This window comes from Artemia sp. Qi Xiang Cuo, chromosome 4, assembly GCF_049724085.1.
Source record: "Artemia sp. Qi Xiang Cuo chromosome 4, ASM4972408v1, whole genome shotgun sequence".
Lineage (NCBI taxonomy): Eukaryota > Metazoa > Arthropoda > Branchiopoda > Anostraca > Artemiidae > Artemia > Artemia sp. Qi Xiang Cuo.
Genome location: NC_142797.1, coordinates 65,110,246 through 65,134,673, shown reverse-complemented (window position 1 = coordinate 65,134,673; position 24,428 = coordinate 65,110,246). Strand labels below are relative to the sequence as shown.

General features: G+C 34.3%; 1 protein-coding gene across 1 annotated transcript in view; it reads right to left on the bottom strand.

Moving 5' to 3' along the window:
- Nucleotides 1–24,428, bottom strand: part of LOC148953338 (pre-mRNA splicing factor cwf19l2) — a 269,907-nt gene that overhangs the window by 169,867 nt on the left and 75,612 nt on the right. The window contains exons 8-9 of the mRNA XM_089087930.1: nucleotides 19,141–19,263; nucleotides 4,218–4,313 (exon numbers count right to left, since the gene is read on the bottom strand). Coding sequence (XP_088944056.1) covers nucleotides 4,218–4,313; nucleotides 19,141–19,263 — 219 coding nt within the window. The remainder of the gene's footprint in view (nucleotides 1–4,217; nucleotides 4,314–19,140; nucleotides 19,264–24,428) is intronic.

Below are 24,428 nucleotides of genomic sequence, written 5' to 3'. Positions count from 1 at the left end.
TTTCTTTCAGATTCAGCGTGGTTTACAACTAGATGAGAAAATTCACCCTCCTCCCGCATACTTCCCCATTAAATATTGATAACCGTTGTTTATCCTTGCAGTTAGAGATCATTTTCAGATTCAGCGTACTTTATTACCCCTAAATGCATATTGTTTTTCGTGGTTCTACGCATTTCTGCAAAAGACATATTTCTCCTCCTCGTTATTTACCTCAACCCCAAAAAACGTATTTGTGAAACAGCTAGATGAGCAAACTTTGCATATTCGGAATCAGCACATTTTTCTGAGTCGGGTAGTCAAAGAATCATTTCCATTGCAATTTGTTCCGGGTTAGGCCCTTTTTTTTCACACACTTCCTGGACTACGCTGTTGGCAGATCAAATGAGAGGAGCTTTTTGTACGCGCTAATGCAAGAAGAAGTTGGAGGAGCTCTTTGTTCGCACCGAGAGTAAAGAGACAGAAATCATCAGCGGTAAACTTACTGCTATTATCTTTATACAGTGATTTTATATGGGCAAGTCTTTAGTAAAGAATGCGTCACCGTGGGGCATTGCTGCCTCGGAAACTGTGAAGCTCGATACATAGTTTTTCAATAATTTCAGATTGTTTGGCTATCTCAAAATTTTCAATTGATTGAAACTTTGCCCTCTTCGAAACTAAATTGTATTTCGGTGCCACAAAATGGCAGAAACACCCCTTTGATATGGCACAAACTTTTGGTCGCTTAAAAAGAGCACTAAATTCCAATTTTTGTATGAATTAACTCGCTTCTCATTTTCCGGGACCATTAATTCTATGCGATAACTCCTTTCAATAAAAAAAAAAAAAAAAAAATTAACACGCATCACTGATCTTCCTTCTCGAAAAATTGTAAAATTCTGCCTTTTTTAGATGGGTGCTTGAAACCTCCACAATAGTGTTCTCTGATATGCTCAATTTAATTGTATAACTTCGAAAAACATCATTTGCCCCTTTGGGGACGTTTCCCCTTTTTTGAAAATGAGGCAAATTTTCTAAGGATCGTAGCTCTTGACATGCAAGTGAATGAATTTTACGTATTTAGAATTACCATAAAAAGCAAATTCTTTTGATGTATATGTTTTATTACAATTCCTTTTTTAGAGTTTCGGTTACTAGTAGAACCTAGGTTGACTGTTTGAAATATAGCCCTAAACTTGCACTTTCAGATCAGTAGTAAATCGCAAGTGATTAGTAAAACATATTTTCTTAAGTTATGGTTTGCTCTGAGCAGTGCATAATCTCTAATAGTCCGTCCAGATTGTCCAATAAACCCTAATAACTGCTTGATTATGCGACACCGAAAGATATCAACCCTGATTCTCACACTTTTCAAGCTCCCGCTTTAATCAACTGTTCCTTCGGATAGAGGAATTCCCATTAGGAAAACAATAAATGTTACTAACCGGGGATTTTACAAAACCACGAGTTCCCCAGAAACGACTTTACATTCTAGATTGGATAAGATTCCATTATTTCCTTAATTCAAGCAGCTTAACAAAACTTTGACAAACATTTACGCTAGAAAGTCTTTCACTTCAGCTTACATCTTTAATAAATTCCAAGTGTTAGATAAAGTCTGACATCGAACAAGAATGTCAATCCGCTTAACATCTTGAAGGTTTTAAACGGAAAGTCTGCTTTCTGTTCTTATTTAAGTACTCGAAAATGTAACCATAGAAAATAATAACTGACTTTCCGGACTGGCATACGAAAATCCATGCTTCAATTACATTGACTCTTAAAGATGGCTTTTGAATTTATAGCAAATTATGTTTCGAGCAGATTCAATGTACGATCTAGAATCATCCCAAATCTAGAGTTTGGTCCGAAGCTCCTACGACTAATTTAAGAATAGGGGGCTAAAAAAGTAAAAATTAACGTCCTCCGACCCCCCTAGATATAATCTTCTGATCCACAAGACTAGATTTCTACCATATTACAATAACATGCAGTACCATCTTAAATATTGATAGTATGCTACCATATTAAATAAGTCAGCTTGAGACAAAAATCTAGAATGACTAAAATTTAGAGATTGGTCCGAAGTCCCTGGGAAAATTGAAGTTTTGCCACAAGCAGTTTCACCCCCCCCCCCCCAAGGAAAAGAAACTGATTCCCAAGACTGGATTTTTACCAGATTACAATAATAAAAAAGGTATCCAAAAATGAGGACTATATAAAAACAGTGGCTAGACTGCCATTGTCATAAAGCCTTCAATTCTGCATGCCTCATTGTTCTCATTTGATGGAAATAAGCGCAGTCACCATCACTACTTGCATCATTTTATAATAAGTTTAGCAGCTAATGTGACATTGAAATCTAGAATCATTCCCCTTTTTAAGAATGTATAACAAGGTTTAATGCTGAATCCATTCCTCACTTTCAAAAAAATAAATTCATGCTGAATATGCAATTAGAACCACTTGAATACTCTTTTTCCAGTTTTTGCATCCAACACCAAGTCCACACAACCATCACAAACAAGTGTAACATTGTTAGAAGTACATTGAATATTGTAAACCCCTTAGCAAAAATTAGATAGAGTGGCTAACAAATTTGTTCCCCGTCCCTCTAGGGGGGGGGGATTTAATTTATCTAAGATCAGATAAATTCGGTCTTGTGGGCAATTTCCAAGACCTTATATCATATTTTTTAGCATCGAGCGACTTTAAAACCAAGAATGACTAGAAAACAAAGCAATCCAACTCACTGAACTAGTTTAGCTCATGATTGAAATTTTAAATCCCTGAAATGGTTTTTTCTTTCAATATGAGACTTTTGCTTTCAATCAGATATACCAGCAATATTTCAAAGCTATAGTCCAAAGAGTGCTATAAAGCCATCGAGTGAAAATTCTGAGATAGTCAATGGATTTAAAATTATAAAAAAACAAAAAATGCGTTGAGCTTTCCAATTTCAGTGACAGTCCAAGTACAGTCCAAATTAGTAAGGAAATATGTAACAAATTTGTAAGCAGTCCAACTCACTGAACTAGTGTAGCTCATTACTGAAATTTTAAATCAGTGAAATGGCTTTTGCTTTCAATATGAGACTTTTGCTTTCAATCAGATATAGCAGCAACATTTCAAAGCAATAGTCCAAAGAGTACTATAAGGTCATCGAGTGAAAATTCTGAGATAGGCAATCGATTCAAAATTATGAAAAAAAAAATGCGTTATCAAAAAAAAAATGTATTTCGGTGACAGTCCAAGGAGAGTCTAAATTTGTAAGGAAATTTGTAAGCAGTCCAACTCACTGAAGTAATTTAGCTCATCACTGAAATTTTAAATCAGTCATGGCATCAAAATGATTTGACTGAAGGTATATGTTCCCCGTGAAACTAGCTATTTGGATAAAAATTGCTTGGATAAAACAAACTGAATAAAAAGGCAAAATAGCGTAACAGCAACAAGCTTATCAATTAAAACGACATTTAAATAGAATCAAATAAAATTATGACAGACAGTCAGTTATATACGATAGGAGGGCTCAAAATGGGGTTTTTGGGACCATTTCCTTCAAAACCATTCTTCTTTATCATCAATTTTGCTTATATATGAACATACCATCACCTTTTCTTTGATGAACATTCATATAATGTCCAATGTTGAAAAACCCAAACATTTTGTACAATTTCAAAAATTGTGTCTGATTCCAACAAAGTTAATATTTAAGATTTTTTTTTTATCTTGTTTATTAACCGGCTAATATTTTTTAATAGAAGTCGTACGTATGAAAAAAAGTTAAGTACATAATTCACATATAGTATTTAATCTTTATCAAAGGTGGTACTTAGGGATCGTTGAGGTTGTTGATTAAAAATCTAGGGCTACTATTGCAATATACAAGAAGCAAGTCATCTTAGTACTTCTCCATACCAGAGCTCCTAATAGACTGCTAAAGACCGCGTAAGACTGTAAAATACAGACTGAGTGGAAATTAAAATCCCTAAAGATCTAGTTTGGAGGCAAAACAATTTGCCTCTTTGCTGAAACTTTCGATCAATCAATGCGTTGAAAATTATTCAAATCGCGCCTTTTCCCTCAGCAATACATCTGTTTATAGTAGGTTAAAATCTACTAGGAGCGTCAAAATTATGTTTGAAATAGCTAAATTAAAAAACAACATTATAAAAAATAAAATTAACCTTAACTGCAACAACTAGTCAATCTGTAATCAAAGAAAAAAAACTCACCATCTCTCTAAGCGAATATTTTTCATCATCTCCAAAGTATCTAATCCTTTGTTTGTCTTGATGCGTTGGGACTTTCTTAGATCGGCTGGGGACTCCCTATGAAAAGAAGTCCAATTATTAAAGATCTAACGAGATATTAGTACCCCGCTTTTGAACTGAACTATAATTAAAAAAAGACAATATACCTAGATCAGGATGGATAGGTGTTCAAAAAAGTCTTAAATTATTGTTCTAAGAAGAGCAAGAGCTTGAGCAAGAGCAAGAAAATTGAAGATAAAAATACCATCATAAAAAAAATAATTACTACAATGTAATTTTTATATAGCTAGGGTTAAAACCTACTAGGAGTGAAAAAACTGTTTGAAATAACTAAATTAAAAAACAACATTGTAAAAAATAAAAGTAACCTTAACTAAAACAACTGAAATATAAAAGCCAAACTATAATATAATATATATATATATATATATATATATATATATATATATATATATATATATATATATATATATATATATATATATATATATATATATATATATATATATATATATATATAATAAAAATTATATATTGCACTTTAGGCTATACCCGATTTAGGCTGCTTTTAAACTCTTTAGGGAATACCAAAGAAATTTGGTATAAAGGTATCTTGGTATAAAGACCAAAGCGTTGAAACAAAGGCGCAGTGAGAAACCGTCATAGGAAAAAGAACTGTTAGTGAATGTTCGGAGGATAATCCTAAAAGTTATGAACGAATAAAAGTATAAAATTGCGAATTTTCCATTTAAAAAATAACTATGAACAACTTTTGTGCAGAACGGTTTTGTATTGCATTTCTATGCTTGTTTTGAATTTTGAAATGATGTTGTATATCGTTTTTAAATTTAAAAGTTCTTTTAAATTCCGTTTTCTAAGATTTTTAGCAGCAAGTTTTTATTTGTCATCAATTCTGTTGCCACAACTTAACAAACAATTGTTGCTAATAAAATATGTAACAACTGGAACAGGCATTTAATTAGAGCGCAAGATATTGTTACATGTGTTTGCTTCAACCGTCAAGAATAAAAAGAAGTCATGTAGATTAAAAAAAAAAACAGCTTTAAGAAAAGAAACCAATTTAAATGAAAAATAAAGTAATGTTATCGTTCAAAATTACTGATCTTGAAAAATAACTATGTTGCAATATAACTATCGATTACAATATATTATCGACCAATATATTTCAGTTTAGATTAAAATATACCAAACAAAAATGTAATATTATCGCTTAGTAAATTCTTTATTTGCCTGGATTGCTGGAAATTTTTTTCAATTACCCAAGGGGTAGCAAAGCCCTTACAGGGGACATTTCTCATTTTTTTGAAATCAACAACAATTAAATTGAATAGTTATTAAACACGATCATTACAATTAAATAATCTCCCCATGCATACTAAGCGTAATAGATTCCTTAAGGAAATTTTCACTTCCATCGGACACCACTTTTGAGAGTTTTCAGACTGTCTTTCGAAATCCCCATAAAAAAAATGTTTCGCAACAAACTTTTGTCATTAAGATTAATCGAAATCATGATTACCATTCCTGAATATTCGTTTGTTTTTTTTAGTTTTCGGTTGCTATGGGCTGAACTTCGTTCTTTACCAGGCTTCAGCGATCAATGCAACCATGATAAAGAAGTAAACTCCTTGGAAAACGTGAGATCATTCCGAGCATTTTCTCCAAAGACTCGGGGAAAGTGTTCTTTAATTGACGCAAAATCTGAAATACTATTTTCACTTCGAAAAATCGAAGCTGTATATTTGTTAATGAAGAAAAAATGAGGGCGTTGATCTTAAAATAAAAGAAATAAAGACTTGCAATAAGTTTATCTTATTCTATTAGATTTTCAGATAATAAATGGGTAATTTAGGACACTTAGCAGATTGCTTTGAACCCAGTAAATCACATGTAATAACGATACTTTTTATTTCAAATAAAAGGTTTTCTATTTAATTTCTGTTTGTGTTTAATACCACAACTTTTAACGTTTGTAGGAAAAAAATTGGAAAAAATTAGTTAATTTATTGTATTTACTTTTCGAAATATAGTATAGCATTAGTAATATTAACACTACTATAGACAGGAGCAAACCCATTTTATTGTCATGTGTTATAGTAACAATTGGCGAAATAACATCATAGTCAGAGGCAACACCCTAGCATTGCCTATATAAAGAGTCATGTGCCTTTAATGCATTATCTTTTTGACTACTCTGTATAGAAGTTGTGATCAAAGCACATCAAACTGCCCATTCGACAGGAAATTGTAAGTTCCAGTCCCCATTTTAAGGGTCAAAAGTGATTCGGGGGCAACCAACCCCCTCTCATACCCTTTTTTGTTGGGTAAAAAAAATTCTTCGAACAGCTTAAAACTTAATTATAAGTTATTAAACCAAGGAAACCCTCATGCATAAAAGATAATTTAGTTTGGGGGCTTGGGCCTTCAAAAAATGGGGTCAAATTTTTCTTTCGATAGGCTTAAATCTGAAAGCCCTTGGGTCTAGTCGACTCGAATTCTTAAAAAATATAGAACAAATTACAGTTTCATCTATAAACGAGGCCCTAAGAAGGGCCCTGATACTTGAAACTATGCGTCCCTCGCCAAGTGGATGTTAATTTTCAATAAATATATTAAATGGGCGAACAGGCCCTCTCAAAATTAAGTTTCAAAAACTGGGTAAAAAACATCATTGCAATTGGCCTGAGAGCTTCACGGGTCATTACTTGGACTAGCAGAAACATAAGATTTTTGTTTGAAGGGGAATTGTTAGGGGCCCGGAAATGAGCCAAAAACCTTGTTGTCCAGATCAGCTCAAAAATTGCAGCCATAGCTCTTTGAACCAAGAAGATCTTGGCATAAAATGTTTGGGGGAAAACAAGTCCTTCAAAACTGGATTCCCTAAATAGGCATTTTTTTATAATTTTTTTGCTTAAACACAGTAAGCCTACAACAAAACAGAGCATGAATTTTTGTTTAATAAAACGGGGGATTAAGATTAATGTATGTCCTATAACGTCCAGATGATGGGGTTAGGATGGCTTCATACCAGTTGAAGGCTATATAGGATGCAGATTCTTGATCTGTATGATTAAAATTTACCCTAATCCATCCCATATATTACAGGAAAAATACTTTTAAGGTATTTTCACAATAATATAATGAATAATGGATGGTTTGACCATTTTCACAATGGTCGATCACTTCTCAGATTGTTCTTATTATAAGCGAATTATATAATAGAAACCTTGATAAGGATAACAGTGCATTTTACTTTTGAGTAGGATTGACTAGTTTCTGGTAACTGGAGTCCCTAAGGTTCAAAGTCTTAAGGAAAATAGTTCCGAGCCGATAGAAAATAAAAACTTTTTTGGAGCCCCATTTTCGGGAGTGGAGGGCGGGACATGCCCCAAAAATGTTTTGTCTTCTTGTTCCTGAGTCACAAGTTTTCAAGCCATTTAGAAAAAAAAGTTGTTAGTTCTTTTTCAGCCCCATTTTCAGGCAAACCTATATTTTCTTTTTTTTACATTGCAGCTTCATATTTTTTCCCTTTTTTTGTGTATAAGGGTTTCCTTGGCCCAGGATTCCAATATACAATTTCAAGCCGTTCTGAGATAAAAGTTTTTGACCTTTCCATGTGCTTTTTCTGAGGAGCCAATACCTTTTTTCCTATTATTTTTCTTGAGCATTGGAGTTTCCGTGGACCAAGACTTAAGGACATCAGTTTCATACCGATAGAACAAACTACAGTTCACCTTTTTGGAGCTAATTCTCTAGGGGCCTTTGGCCCCAAACTAAAAAATTTTTCCGATCCTCTCGGCCCAGAGAGAAAAATTATAGCTCTTTGTCATGCCTCATTTTTGAGGAAATCAAGATTTTCTTTCTCTTGCATCTGAGTCGCCCATGGATTTAAGAACGTGAATATCCAACTGATCAGAACGAAAGTTTTTTGGCTTTTTGGGGGCTCAGTTTTTTCACTGTACTTCAGGTTCATCTTGGACAAAGACTTATAACTGTAGGTTTCAAACAAATCGGGGGAGAAAAGTATTTGGCCTAATTCCGGGCCCTCTAACACCCTCCTTCTCCCCAAAAATTTTTTTTACACTCCTGGTCCAGAGAGCAATCACCAAAATGTTTCAGCCAATCCAATACCCAAGATCAGCCTCCCCCCCCTCTTCCTTTTTTCCAGCACTTAGCCTATCTGTAAATAATTTGAAATTTGCACAATTTACGACCTTTACGCCTGAGGGTATGGGTCATAAATCCCCAAAAGCAAATTTATTGCACCTTTCAACTATTCTGAGAAAAAAAAGCAGCTATTTAAAAATTTTCATTTGATGTCTTGGGTATGTTACGGGGAATGGGTGGCAAAACAGAGCAGGGAAGGTTGTTCACCCTCCAGTGACTTTCAATCCTTAAATATGAGATCAGAACTTTAAATTTCCAATCGAATGAGTCCCCTGTAAATTTTCTATGACCCCAGCCCCAAAACTCCATACAAAATGGGCAGGGTAAAAATAATGAATGGAAGGCATATGGCTCTTGCTAAGGCAACACTTAGGCGTTGCCTCTGATTAAGATAATTTCAGGATTTCCAAATCAGTCACATCCTGGTGAAAGTGAGCGCTGTACTATGGAAACATAATCCTCAAAACTGGCGTGGTAGAACTGGGTCACGTGTGCCAAGCGCGATGGAAGTATACTAAGCGTGGCAAAACTTTGCAAAGCATGGTGTTACTGTGCCGAGCGTGGTAGATATGTGCCACTCATGGCGGAAGTGTTACACGAGTAGGGGTACACATGGCACCTTCAGAGGACACCAGGTGGTTGAAAGCGGGAGACCCCTCAACAATCCCTTTTCTAGGTAACTTTCAAGTTTTCTTACTTCAAATTCTGGCACGTATACAGAGATCTATTTCGAGACGGGAAGGGGGAAATCCCCCTTTCATATGTGCCTCTAAAGACTACTTCAATTCTCAATTAATATGTGGTTATCTCACAATTTTTATTTGTAAAGACGAGTTTCTAGAGATTCTAAGAAATACTAAAAGAGTTTCCACGAAATATAAGCGACGGTTTACATCGAGCATGTCTCCTTTCATTCAATCTTTTGACTGTCTCCATGTGACTTCAAGAAATTTACACTGCTCTTCTTTCCAATAATTGTAATCCAGGCACGTACATGTGAAGTCGTTTTGGATCGGGGGGATCCAGCTTCGAAAAAAGTGAAATTGGGCAAATTATATGAAAAACACCACAATATATTGGGAAGATCTCTAGACTTCAGAAGGGGGATCCTCCTTGTGAACAAGGCTGAGGTAACCTTGCATTCTTGGTCTTTTAAGGCCATAGGTTGGACACCACTCCGTTAATGTGTCAGTGAGATGATAAGCCAATTTACTATTTATGCTCCTTCATGCTGGCTCATAACTGAACAACTACAGAAAAAAAGAGGGGGGCTAATTTCTTCATACAATTGTGAAATCGAATGAAGCTTTTCGATTAGGAAATAGCCTCTTGGCAATAGGTATGCATCAGCAATAGTTGCTACATGTCCTTTCCTGTTTTCGGACATTGAAGGCAATTAAGTACTGGAGTGTTCCATTCAACATTCTGGGACAAAGCAGGAGGGTTCCAAATTATTCAATGGCTTTTCATAGCCAAAATTTGACTTTTAATTGTTGAAAAGGAAGCAAAACAAGCATAAAAATAAAGTATTTTCTTATATTTTTTTAGTTTTTTTTTTCATGAGTATACACTAAAAACCGCGTTCGTAAAACCTAATAATTTATTTTTAAAAATCTAAAGGGCGGTCTTACATCGAATGTTGGCTCACATTTGAAATACTTTGTCAAAAAAAGAGGGAAGCTGATTTCTTCATACAGTTGTGAAATTGTAGTAAGCTATTTGATTTGGGAATAGCTCCTTGGTAAGAGGTATATATCAATGATAATTGCTAAATTGCCTTGCCTGTTTCGGGATAGTAAAACTAATTCAGCACTTGACTGTTCCATCAAACATTCGAAGATAAAACAAGAGGGACTTACATTAATCAATATCTATTCATAGGAACAAATAAAGTTTTCAAACATTGGGAAAAAAAAGCAAAAGAAACAGAAACAATGCGTTTAATTGTATTGTTTAATTTTTTGTATTTTAATTTTTGTATTTTGTTTTATTTTATTTTTTAATTCGTATTTTTATATGCTTGAATTCTTTTTCTTGAAAAAATTAATACTTTATTTTGAATTACCATACTAAGAATAGTGACACTGAAATGTAATTATTTGAATTTGTTTAGTGGAAACTTACACAACCATATATATCTCAAAAATTGGCAAAGAATCGATAAGTCAGTTTTTAAAGACATACGCATGCGGCTATACCCTTTTTGGTAGTAGGAGCACCAAATTAAAAAAAAGAGACATGGGTAAAAATTAACAAAATGTAAACAAAAACAAAATTATTTTTTTTAGTTTGAAGGTGTAGCTGTCATTGGGAATCAAACGACTATGTATTTTTGAAATTTTACGGATGAACAGCGTTCTCAAATCTAACTAAGTAGTTTCGCTTGTTTGTTTTCACGCTTCAACGCAGCAACATTGATGAAAATGTGATCCTGCCCTGAAAACTTCAAATTGTCAAAAAAACAAGTGAAATCTTAAAAAATCATTATTTTCAGGTAGGGATAGAGCGAAGATGGGTCCAGGAGGACAAAAAATGTGTATTTATTCTGATGAATTTGGTACTCCAAGAAATCCAAAGGACGACATACATCAAATGTATTAAATATTGTTTTTCTAACCTTTGGATAAACTTTCATCGGTTTTTCGTTCAGATTGCTTTTTATTGCTTTAAGCACGCTCTGAACTAATAGTTTTTGCGCGCAATGTGATTGAACATGACAAAGTCAAAGCAACAGCAAGATTTTACTGCAATAACACAATTTAAGCTCCTTAATATTGGCACAAATCTAAAACACTTTCTGAAAAAAAAGCTGATCTCTTCATAAAATTGTGAAACAGTAGCAAGTTTCTTGATTAGTAGATAGCTCCTTGGCAGTAGGTATATATCAATGATAATTGCTACATTTTTTTGCCAGTTTTGGAACACTGAATCTAATTCAGTACTGGAGTTTTCCATTTCAACATTCGTGAACAAAACAAGAGGGGCTCTAAATTATTCAATGGCTATTCACAGCTATAAAAACAACTTACAATCCTTGCAAAAGTAGAAAAAAAAACAACAACAAAAAACATTTTCTATTATTTTTCATTCTTTTTTTTCACGAAAATATGTTTATCAAAACGTTCACTGTAATGAACAGTACGCAGAGAGAAACTCTAGTCAATAGAGACTATAATTCAAAGAAAAACTATTTTCTTCAAACTAAACTGTATTATAAAATTCAGAGACGTAAGTATTGGGTAGCCTCAGAGTCAGAGCTATCCCCCAAAATCCAATATTTGCCAAATTCCTGGTCAATTCTAATTCCAATTATCAAATATTTTTTTATTGTTAACCCCCCCCCCCCCAAAGGAAAAAAATAATCAGCGTAGACCACATACCTGACAAAAGATGCTCAGTTTTATTATACATAAAAATTATTTGTAGTTTTTATGTATAAAAACTATAACTATGAACTACTAAAAACTATGTGTGTCAGTCTTGGAAAGAACTAATAAAATTAAACTGAATATTTGATATATTAAATAAAAAAACAAGTTTTTTAAACCGAAAGTAAGGTGCGACATTAAAACTTAAAACGAGCAAAAAATTATTTCGTATATGAAAGGGGCTGTCCCCTCCTCAACGCCTCATTCTTTACGCTAAAGTTTTTTATTGTTTTAAAAAATAAAGTTGCGAGACAGAGTCAAACTTTAGCGTAAAGAGCGAGGCGTTGAGGAGGGGACAGCTCCTTTCATATACGAAATAATTTCTGCTCGTTTTAAGTTTTAATGTCGCTCCTTACTGTCAGTTTAAAAAATTTGTTTTTTTTATTTAATTTCTGATCGTTTTTTAGTTAATGCAACTTTTATTTTGGCTCGCCGTCATTGAATAAGTAAACAAAATTTGCATAAAAAATTTACTTTTCTTTTGCTAAATGGCTGTCTCTAAATTTGCTTCTGACGTAATTTACGAATTAACTTACGTAACGAACTTCTATATTCGTATATTTTCTTCTGGCAAAAAATACAAAGTTGCAGATATGAGCTTGAAACCTATGTTATAGGGTTTTCTGATACGCTGAATCTGACGGTGTGATTTTTATTAAAATTATTTCACTTTTAGGGAATGTTTCCCCCCTCTTTAAAAAATCAGGTAAATTTTCTCAGGCTCGTAGCCTTTAATGAGTAATACTAAACTTAATAAAATTCAGATATTTAGAATCAGCATTATAAGCCCATTCTTTTGATACATTTATTGACATCAAAGTTCCGTTTTTAAAAGTTTCGATTACTATTGAGCCGTATCGCTTGTTTTTTTTTTAATTTTTTTTTTCATTACGTATATGTTATTACGTATATGATGGGGTTCTGCCCTTAGTCAATACCACGCTCTTTACGTTAAAAGTAAAAAAAAATGTTTAATTCACAAAACCCTGAATCACAAAGGCCGTTTAATTAGAACAGATAGCTCTTTTGAAAGCAATAAAAAAAACTGTAGCGTAAAGAGCGAGGTATTGACTCGGGGGAGAACCCCCTCATATACGTAATAATTTCTGTTCATTTTAAGTTCTAATGTTGCTCTTTACTTTCAGTTGAAAAAACTTGTTTTTTTAATTTAATTTCTGATCGTTTTTTAAATAATGCTTGGAAATACGGCGCCCCCTTCATAGAAATGTCCCTTACCCCGAAGGAACATTCTCCACGGAAAGATTTTTCCCGAGTAATCCCCTCCTCCAGCCCCCCCCCACCAGAAAAAAAATTCTTCCTGAAAATGTCTCTATACTTCCCAATAACCAATACAATATGTAAGCAATGGGCAAAGTTCACAACTTGCAGCCCTTCCCCTGGGAACTGTGGGGGATTAAGTCATCGTCAAAGACATATTTAGTAGATTTTTGACTATGCTGAGCAAAATGGATATCTCAAAATTTTAATTGGGCGATTTTGGGGAAAAAGAGGCGTGGGAGGGGGCCTAGTTGCCCTCCATTTTTTTGGTAACTCAATACGGAAACTAAAACTTTTAATTTGCGTTCCAGTGAGCCCTCCTATAATATTTTAGGACCACTGGGTCAATACGATTACCCCTGGAAAAAAAAAAAAATAAAAAAAAATAAACACGCACCTGTGATCTTTCTTCTGGCAAAAAATGCAAAATTCCACATTTTTGTAGATAGGAGCTTGAAACCTCTTCAGTAGGATTCTCTGATACGCTGAATATGATGGTGTGAATTTAATTAAGGTTCTATAACTTTTATGGGGTCTTTCCCCCGTTTTTCGAAAATCAGCCAAATTTTCTCAGGCGCATAACTTTTGACGGGTAAGATTAAACTTGATGAGACTTATATATTTGAAATCAGCATAAAATTTGGTTCTTTTGATGTATCTGTTGGTATCAAAAATCCGTTTTTTAGAATTTTGGTTACTATTGAGCCGGGTCGCTCCTTACTTACAGTTCGTTACCACCAACTGTTTGATAGAATGATATGATATTCATTGCTGAAAGCTCAGCAGCTCAAAACTTTATTTCAGTGTAATTTTTATTTTGTTTTCAATGTTAAAAGAAAATGTTTTTTAACATAATTCGTTTTCAGTCAAGCGCAAATGACGCAGTAGGCTTTAGACTTTTACAGTTAGGGAAGAAGGCAGTGGCCAAACTCTTGTTTGTAGTGATTTCTGTTCGTTTTAAGTTTGATTTAAATATTCAATTTAGGTTTTACTCGTTTTAAGATTTTTATTTATTCATTTATATTAGAACCTATAGTATGTTTCTTTGCCATGATTGTTTATTTAATTTGTGTTTGTTTTGGGTTTCATTTATTCTTTAATAGTAATTTCTGGTTGTTTTGAGTTTCAGTTATTATAGGAATTTATTTCTACTAATTTTTAAGTTTAATATGGCCTTAACTTTTCTTTAAAAAACTTCTTTTTCGGGAAGTTTTTTTTTCACTAATTTCATTTAAAAAAAAAACAAGATTGAAATTTCGATTTTCAAGAATTATTCACCTTTACAAAATTATTTCCAAAAAACCTAGAAGAGATACAGAATTTTTAGTTTCATTTCATTTCAGATGATTCTCTACACGGCCAACAATAAGTATTTCCCCAGAAGTTTACAATTGGGTTCACGACAGTTCCGTTTTGATTCTTGTACATACTATTTAACAGGTTGGAATTTTTTTCTAGAAAATCTACTGGAAATTATGCATATTTCAGAGGAACTTTTCTTCTCCGTTTTACAGAAAAAACATTCAAGAAACCAAAGTAAAACATTTTTTGAAAAAGAAACAGAATTAGTCAATTTATAATATGGACATTATTTGAGCCTAATCAAGAGCCCATCTGATTTGGTTTACAAAGTTGATCCAAAAATTTATTAAATTTACATATTTTAAACTTAATGAGCTCAATAAACAATCAAAGTGTAAAAAAACTGCAAAAGCCGTAGTGTTGCTACGCAACCAACCTAGAAACAGATCTGTACACGTTTCAAATCTTGTATCCGTCAAATGCCCAATAAAGTACGGAGTTTTTTTCCTGGGAAAATTTCATCAACGGAGAGATTGAACCAGTATCGCCAGCCAAGTCGTGCACAAGTGTATAATACAACATTCCTCAAAAACATCAAACCATCCTGATGCAAGAAAATCATCTTGGACCAAAGTAAATGAATCGGCAATATTCCATGACGCAGTTTGTTTTTATACCTATTCTGTTCTTATTTTCTGTCTGCTTCGTTTTTTTTTTTTTTTTTTTTTTAATTGACGGAAATCTGGATGAGACCTGACCATGTGAAATACATAAGGAAAAGATGGGCGGGAAAATGTGTCTGTCAAACCTTTAATCCTTGTTGAGATTATAGGTAGAGAACCTTAATAGATCAAATCATCATTTTTTCAGATATTTTCTGAGTGAGCTTTCAATAGAACAAAGTGTACGAGCTCAACCGCGATTCAGAACTCAATTATACTCAATTCAAATGGAACAACGGTCTCTGAGAAACTTACTTGAAATATAAAAATCTACAAAACCATAAATTTCTTAAAAATGTCCTTTTGGCGAGAAATGTCCAGATGGCGGCAGTGGTAGCGCCGAAGAAGACTGAGGCAACTGTTCTTAACCCACGATGTTGATCTGAATGATTTTCTGAAGTAGACATCTTTAGAATATGAAATAGTTTTGAAAATCTAAGCTTTCGGGGTGTTTTCCCATTCATTTTGGTCTAAATGATACAATGTTAAGTTTGAGACTTCAAGGCTGGGGGGAGTTTTTCTGCGCGAGCTTACCGTTCCAAAACTACAATAAAACCATTTCTTTTTACCTTTTTTTCTACAGCGTGATACAGATATCCCTTTTTACAGCGTTTAAAACATACGTATACTATTAATTACATAAGACAGATTGGTCACTAAGCAGCTGCGAAAGTATGAAAGGCCCGAAGGCCGGACCACCCAGGGTGGCACATTTCTAGAGATTGGTAAAGTGAATGCACTTTTTGGGTCACTGTGAGGTTAAAAAAAATAACTGGCACCACAATCTTCCATTACGATAATACAACTTGCGATAACGTTTTTCGATCACATGACCAAGTATCAGTCAGTAGATTAGCAAAGAGAGAAAGGACTCCCAAATCACTATTCTGCTCCCCTCTTGAGCTCCTAAAAGGGGATCCCAAGACGTGCAAGGAGGTTCCAGAAACTAAAAACGTAAACTAATAATAGTTGACAACTAAAAGATTGGAAGTGAATGAAAACGTAACGCTAGGACACTCGCACCTTTGCTTTGAGATACCCCCCAGCCTTCTTCCAACAATGCCCTGTTTTATAACAACACTGAAAAAGCGTACACTATCGCAGTTTAAATTTGCTACAATCTTCTGTCACTGTGTTGTTTTTTGGTTTTTTTTTACACACCTCACCAGTGACATATTAAATGAGCCCACGTCTGTGTGATAGGAAGCTTTTCCTTCTTTGAGCTTTTGCACTAAGCATTCCCTAAGCCTGGTTAGAGTTCATGCTGTTTGTGTTTCTATAAACTCTACTGCTTTTTGGAGTTACTGAACCAGTGTTCGTGTTTTTTTCATCGTCTACCCCTCGATGGTACTACAACAACAGCTAAAGGGGTGAAGCAGCAGAACGAAACGAGAAGGAACAAATATGAAGTCGTTCTGATGACATGTAATCCCTATTACACAATTTCGGAGCTTTAGGAGGAAAAGTACACGGTTTAATTCGAGCTTAAAGTTCAAAACAATGCAATCATTCCTATTTTCGTATCTATTTTGAAGTCCTTCGAGGGATCAAGCGTGTAGAATAATATTTACAGACAAAAAAGATTAATCCTCACCAATATAGCCTAATCTAAGATAGGTGTCTTACAAGCATTCTTCCAAGAAAACATTGTCTGTGAGGGACTTACGCTAACCAAAAATCTATTTAAAGAGCTCAAAATAGAAATAGAGGAAAACGAGAGGTAAATTTCTACCAAATCATATTATTGAGTTAGGAAGAAATTGAGTACACCATTCGATGCCTTTTTTATGCTGAGTACGAATATAATAATCATTTCTATTAGAAATATATTTCAGCCCCCCCCCCTTATATATGCCAATTCAGGGTCAGGTTAGGTTGTAGAAATATATACCCTGAACTGTCATATATAGGGGGGGCTGAAATTCATTTCCGATAGAAATGATTACTATATTCGTAATCAGCATAAAAAAGGCATCGAGTGGTATATTCACTTTATTCCTAACTCAATAATATGATTTGGTAGAAATTTGCCAAAAGAGAAAACATAAACTGTAATTTGGTGGGGAGTCAGTAAGAGCCAACTGACCGACTAACAGGAACTCTACAGGAAACAGGAAACAGGAAGAGAAATTTGCAAATTACGTGAAATAAGACATCTGGAAATAACTTTCAAGAGCTTTTGGACCTGGACAGCAAATCCTCTTTCCTACCCTTTCTAAGGCCAGATTTTGCACTTGAACTTGTTAGTGCTTGCGAGGAAATAAGCAAATATGATCAAGTCGAGTAGAGGCGGCAGAAGGTGTTCATCAATGCGTCTCAATTTCAGACCGAAGTTGTCGAGGGAGAACAGCTTGACTTTAGGAGTTGATTCAGGAGCAAATTCTCAATGGATATGTTCCCATTACATACTTATTACGTGACATAATTGGACAATCGTAATAAGGGTGGCCAGCTGCGAGAGAAATTTCTCAATAACGAAGCTCATGAAAGACTACCTTCGAACAACGATGAATCCGCTCGGATTGTTAAACCTCACTTTAGGCTACTGCCAGTTTTTAGGCTACATTTTCATTGGAAGAAGTTCTTAGGAAGCAGTATTGAAGTTCGTTTGTCTTAGGCCTCAAAAAAAATTATAGGTTATATGTCGACGATTGAAATTTGAATTTAATTTAAAGTTTTTCATTGATAGCAAATGGTATTCAAGCAGTATAAAATGAATAAATGTTCCAATTTTCCTGCGAGTGTCGACTTTGTAATAAGTTGTGCCAAAATTCATGCTATTATGAGATTTTTGATGTTCTTGCTGTGTAAAAATCTATATTTGTGCTTTTTATAAACGTTTGGACAACAATTTTTGCCACTTTATTTGTTCCTGAACAAAAAGGTTATGAATAATAATAAACGTCTTTTCCAAAAAATTGTATTACTGTTATTGTGAGCGTCGTCAGTTCATACAACATCCAGTTTATTTGTGTGTGTTCCTTTTTAATTAATACAACAAAATAATCTCAAGCATAGAATGGAACAATGGGGGTGGAGATTACATTGAATTCGAAGAGGGGGTGACAGTTTCTGAGTCCATCCCGGTTGGCACAAATGCTAGTTACACTACTACCGGGGAGTCCCCATCTCTAATGCGAAGTGTTAATTCCAAAGTTAACAGAACTCATACCTCTAGGACCAACAGTAAAAGTGCCAATATTGCTCTCTGTTTCAGAAATAGCTTTTCGTGACATCCAAACTCAATACATGCTGGAGCACGCACGCTGGAGCATGCATTTAGTTGTCTTTTTTCAACTTAAAAAAATACTTTTTGAGAGATTGAAATTAAATTTATTCGATTTTTCTTCCTTTATTTATCGATTTTCTTTTTTCTATTAAATAAAAAAAAGAGAAAAAAGATCAAAATTCCGGTTCTAACCTGCTATGCATCGAGTTTAATTGTCTCAAAAAGCTATCGTTCCTCTAGCAGAAAGTTACTCCTGTTTTTGAAAACAAACCTATATTGAAAAACAAACAAAGTTCGAATTCTAGAGCTTTACCAGACATGTTTTAAGGCCCCTTCACAACGATATTTTTCTAATATCGAGAATTAACTAGAGCTTATTCGAACCAACGGGGTTTTCACATAATTTTTCAGCCAATTAAAAAATACTACGAAAAATTTGATTGGCTCAAATTAATGCTGGCTAATTCTCGGTACCAACAATATATCATTGTGAATTAGCCTTTACTTTGAACTCTGTGAAAATAGAGATATAAACTGACAGAACCTGTGTGAAATTTTACTGTTTGAGAATTTACATTAAACGAATGGCTATTCAAAGCTAAAGCTAAGCTTCAAATTCCAAAGTCATTTTTAGAATCCTCATGCCAACTTACCACAATTTTGGCTATGATAATTTTTATGGCATTATATGCGATGAAAATCTTAAAATAAATATTTTATAGAGTCATATTTCATACCTTGCTATCCAGTGGTTTTTCAAGTGGTCTGGTCATGCCTCTTACATCTGTACGGGTCAGAATAACTGTTTCTTTGGACTTTCTAGCTGCTTCAAGTTTCTCTTTCATTTCAGCTGCTTCCATCTGAAAATACTAATAGTTAAAGTCTAGCCCCCAATATGCTGCTAATTATGATGTCATAGCCTCCATTTTACTGAACAAAGTAAGTCGCTTTCCCACGGTTGTATGAAAAATTGAGTTGTTGTTGGAGAAAATTGTTAGTTTCAGGCACAATATTCAAAACCTGATAATGCAGTAAAACAGGTTAACTAGTTTTCAAGCTTTAGACATTGGTGGGGAATATTTCTAACACTTAAGAGCTCACTTCGGTCTTTCAAAAATAAATCAAAGAATTATTTAGTGAAAGGTCGAATAATTAGAAGTTAAATTGGATTGAAATAAGTTTAGTATTTAAGATTGTTTTTATTGTTGTTTTTTTGCTGTTAATTAGGTGAGCTGATTGGGCTTCTGGGGAGGGAGGGGAGGACCGATGGATGAAGTAATAATAAGTAGTTGTGGATGCGTGTGGTTCTCTTGAGGAGTGAAGTGGAATCTGTTCTGCGTGATAGTGAAGAATGTTTATGTTTATAGGTCTCAACGTCGATTGTGTCACAGAGCAGTGTCTTTTAAGTTAATTTATTTCGTTTTATTTTTAAAATAAATCCGATTAAAGTTGAACTTAGAAAATTCTTTTGCTGGTTTCCTAAAATCATCTTCAGAGATTGGCTAAAATAATTGGTAAATATATTTTCCTATAGATATATTTTTTTTCTGTCATTTATTATAAAACTACTACTACTACTAACAACGCACTGCAGCATCAAGCCGCCTGAGGAAAACACAGCTACGCACGCTCCTCCTCCATCTCAATCTATGCAAAGCCTCCCTTTTTACACCCATCCACGAAGTCCCTATTTCCTTTAAATCTTTCTTTATGACGTCCTGCAACCCTAGACGAGGACGACCTGCTTTCCGTTTAGCCCTAGACGGTTGGCCAAAAAGAACAATCTTTGGCAATCTATCATCCTTCATCCACACAACGTGCCCTGGCCACCTCAACCTTTCTTTCATTATATCCCAAGAGAGCGTATTGAACCACCTTTTTCTTATAGCCTATTGTTTGAAATATGGTCAGTCAGCCGGGTACCCAGAACAATCCTTAAGCAATTTCTCTGGAAAACATCTAGCAAATATTCATTTGCTTTTCTCAGCGCCCATGCTTCAGAGCCATATTTGACCACAGTCATCACTGTAGCTTCTAATATTCTAATCTTGGTATGCAGACTTATCTTCCTATTCTTCCAAACTTGCTTTTAACTGTGAAAAAAAAAACACCCTGAGCCTTGGCTATTCTACTTTTAACATCTTCACTGCTCCCACCATCTTTGCTAATAATACTACCAAGGTAAGTGAAGCTGCCCACCTGATCAATCTTTTCATTACCCAACGTCACCTTTCCATCTTCACTTATTCCTAGCATTAGTGACTTAGTCTTCTTAACATTAATTTTCCAAACTATTCTAGCACCCTGAACTCACAAAACCTCTAAAAGTTCATTCATTTTACTCACACTTTCATCTAGGATGCTTAAATCATCAGCATAACCTAAGTCCAGGAGACTTTTTCATCCCCATTTGAATTCATGTTCTCCCATTGCCATTCCTCTACTCCTAAGGACAAAGTCCATCAAAATGATCCATATAAAAGGGAACACAAGGCTGCTTAACTCCTGATTTAATTCAAAACCAGCTGCTAACCTCATTTCCTACCTTAACCGCAGCAGTGTTATTCTCTCTAATCACTAATCACTTTAATATATTTGTCTGGTATACCATACAAGGATAAAACCTTTACTAAAGCTCTTCTATCAATAGAATTGAACAGAATCGAATTATAAAACTTATATTATAAAAAATATTTATACGATTATTAGAATAAATAGAGATGAGAGAGAATACAGTTTAAATCCCCTTTCCAATAGTTTAATTAGAAAACAGGCCATAATGTTATATGCTTCTTATATTGATTGAGGAAGATTTTTTTTCAAACGATATTCGACTTTACTCAATTCTTCGAACACAAGAGCATCGAAAGACTTTTCACCTGCATCCGATCCTAGTTAATTTGACCTGGGTTATACATAAGTTTCTTTAAGTAAAATGAATTTTTCATTTTGTCAAAATATGATATAAGAAGACAACTCTGACATAGACAATAGTATATAATATCCACCCTATCCTGTGTTTGTCCTTAAATTACAATACTGGACCTGTTCATAAAGAACAACTGTAGTTTATCAGAGGTGAGTTTCTTCTGTCCTTCGTTTTGTTTTAAGTATAATGTTTGTTTGTTTTTCTTATCTTTTTATATATGTGTTAATTTATCTAAGCTTAGTGGCTTCATTTGGGGAAGGCGGCTGTAACCCCTTAATTTTTTTGCCTCTCCCCCTCTAAATTTTGAAAAACGCTTTTCTGGAGGTAGTTTCATTGAAAATACATTTTATTTGTATTTTCACTGAAAAAATGAAAACAAAACGACAAATCCCCCCTCCAGAATAGTGAAGAATAGAGCCCCCCCCCCGCCGCTAAATTTTCATGAATTGACACGATTGTTGGAGCTAGCTTTTTCTCTTATTTCGTCCCTTTTTTCCTATTAATAAAGGTTGCAAATCTGAAGCTGAAATATCTTGACTTTGATTACTATTTGTACAATAAACTTTATTGTGTTTTTCTTTCAGTTCCTGCCCAGCTAATACGTTTCTAAGAATTGTAATCTAACAAATTTTGCTTGTTGACATTTCTCTTTCCTCGGGCTTGTAAACAGACATCCGGTAGCAAATACTGTTAGTTAACAGCCGGACAGCGGAAAATAACTTATAATGACAGGTATCCCATTACCTACTGCCCCAACGTAAACTAAAACGTCAAGTAAAATAATCACAAACTCCAGGGTTCGAAGTGTATGTCCCCAGGATTTAGTTTAAATACCACCGAGGGACAAAAATTCCCATGGTGGAGAGCCCCTTTGCCTACTTCGAATTCATCCTTTGAGTCCACTAAAATAGCCTACTCCCAACACCAACCCTTTTCATATTGTTTGTTAGCAATACAAGTTTAGGCAACATGTCTTACTTTTCTAAAGAAGGTCGATCAATATAGGCTAATCTTGTCAAGAATAATCTTGATGACATATATACCATGATTTGCGACCTAATGCTATTTGTGATTTATGACCTCTACAAAATTCAAACCACGCGTAAATTAAACTGAGCTAAATCTCAAGCTCAATTTGTGATACACCTCAAAGATAAATCTCCATGGGCAATGGGACGCGTGCCATCTCAGGAGCGGGGGTACCAAGTTATGTGCTGCACACCTTTAGCTGACATATGAACACCACACAGCTTTTTAAGTCAAAGTCATGTCAGTAAAGATCAGTTTGAGGGTCCTAGGTGGGACTACAAAGTCTGAGAACCTCCCATAGGACCCTGTATATGTGAAAATGCTGTAGGGCAACCTTCCAAAGGCTTTAGTTCAGGAATTTTAAAAAATATGTGTAGGTATTAATCCATGGCCACCGTCGTCTCCAACACACACACACACATTTTTTTACAAGATGAAGCTCTCCAATTTATTAAGTTGATGGTAAAAACACTGTATATGTATTATACTGATAATTGCTTGTAAGAATTTTTCATTACCATTACAAATTACTAAACTAACTTATTAAGTATTTTAATAATAATATATATGAAATTTATCAGTATTTATGCGGAAATATGCTACATACCAAGAGCGCATGCAAAAACCAAAATGAATCGATTTAACCATATTTCATCTGTACAAAAACCACAATGAATCGATTTAACCAGATTTCATCAGGTTGGTACAGGCAGCTTTAATATTTAGTTCTTAAGTTTCCTCAATTCTTCGTGTTATCAAAAAAAAAATAATCCACTGAAGTTTGACGGAGTCCTTACAGAGATTTATAATGATTCCTCAAGAAAATAAAGAAGAAAGTGCCACCTATAGAGAAGTTTACCATCGACTCCAATGTTTCTATCTCCTATAAGGAGCAATAAAATTTAGAAGGAGCAACTACATCTAGAAAAAATTATTATTTGCTTATTTACGTGTTTTCAACTTACTACGGAATAGAAAGTAGGATAGTACATAAGAGGAGCAAATTATAACTGAAGGCGCAAAGAAAATAAATTGGACAACTTTAAATATGAAAATGAAACAATTCTATATATTTCGAGAGGATAGCAATCAGCGAAAGAAACGAACCGTTGTAGGTCAAAACGACGGCAAGCTAACACATTTTATTGGTAAAATCAATTTTGCTTAATAAAATAAAAAGAAAGCCTAAATGATTTCTGTTCTAGTTAAATAAGTTCAAAAAAGGTGGTGAAAAACGACTACTATTCGGTACACTGCTATACCGCAACAAGAACTCTAGAAATGCTCTAGAAATCTAGAGTATAAAGAACCATATTGACCTAACTAAAACTAACAAAAATTAATTTTATCTTCAGTTATGTCAATATGGTTATTAGAATATTTAGGATTTCGTTAGGTCAATATGGTTATTATGATTATTGGATATTAGAACCATATCACTGATAAGATAAGATTTATTGCAAAAAGCCTCTGGGCCATAGCAACATATAATACAGTCTACAAACAAAGCTCAGTAACGAAATACAACTTTAGATAATAAAAATCAAAAAAAGAAAAACAAAACGACAAAAAAAGAAAGGCATCAAGATTGAACATTTTAACCCATAAACACCAATCATAGTGAAATTTAAACCCTAAAAAACAGCAACAAGCTATCCCCTCAAACATGCTTCCCTATGTTTAATCCCTAAACGAAGGAACTTACACAACTGTTTAATAGCAAATGTGTTCCTCCCAGCCATCCGCTCAATTAACCAGTAATCACTTCCAAAAAGTTGTCCAAAATAACCATTCCACAATTCAGACAGCTCTTCATACTAGGATACAAAATGAAATAAGTTCTCATTCACATACCCACACATTGGGCAAAAGTAAGAGCCGGCCGCCAGCCTAAACTTTATCAACAACAAATTCTTCAAATTCTCTTTATTCAACCCAAATTTAGAATAAACCTCCTCCCCTCAACCGTCTTTGGCTTGGGAGTAAAACCTGAAAGACATAGATTGGTCCTTATGAGCTTGTCACTCTTGGATTTCTTGGTCATTTAGAGTTTGCTGCTGGACTTCC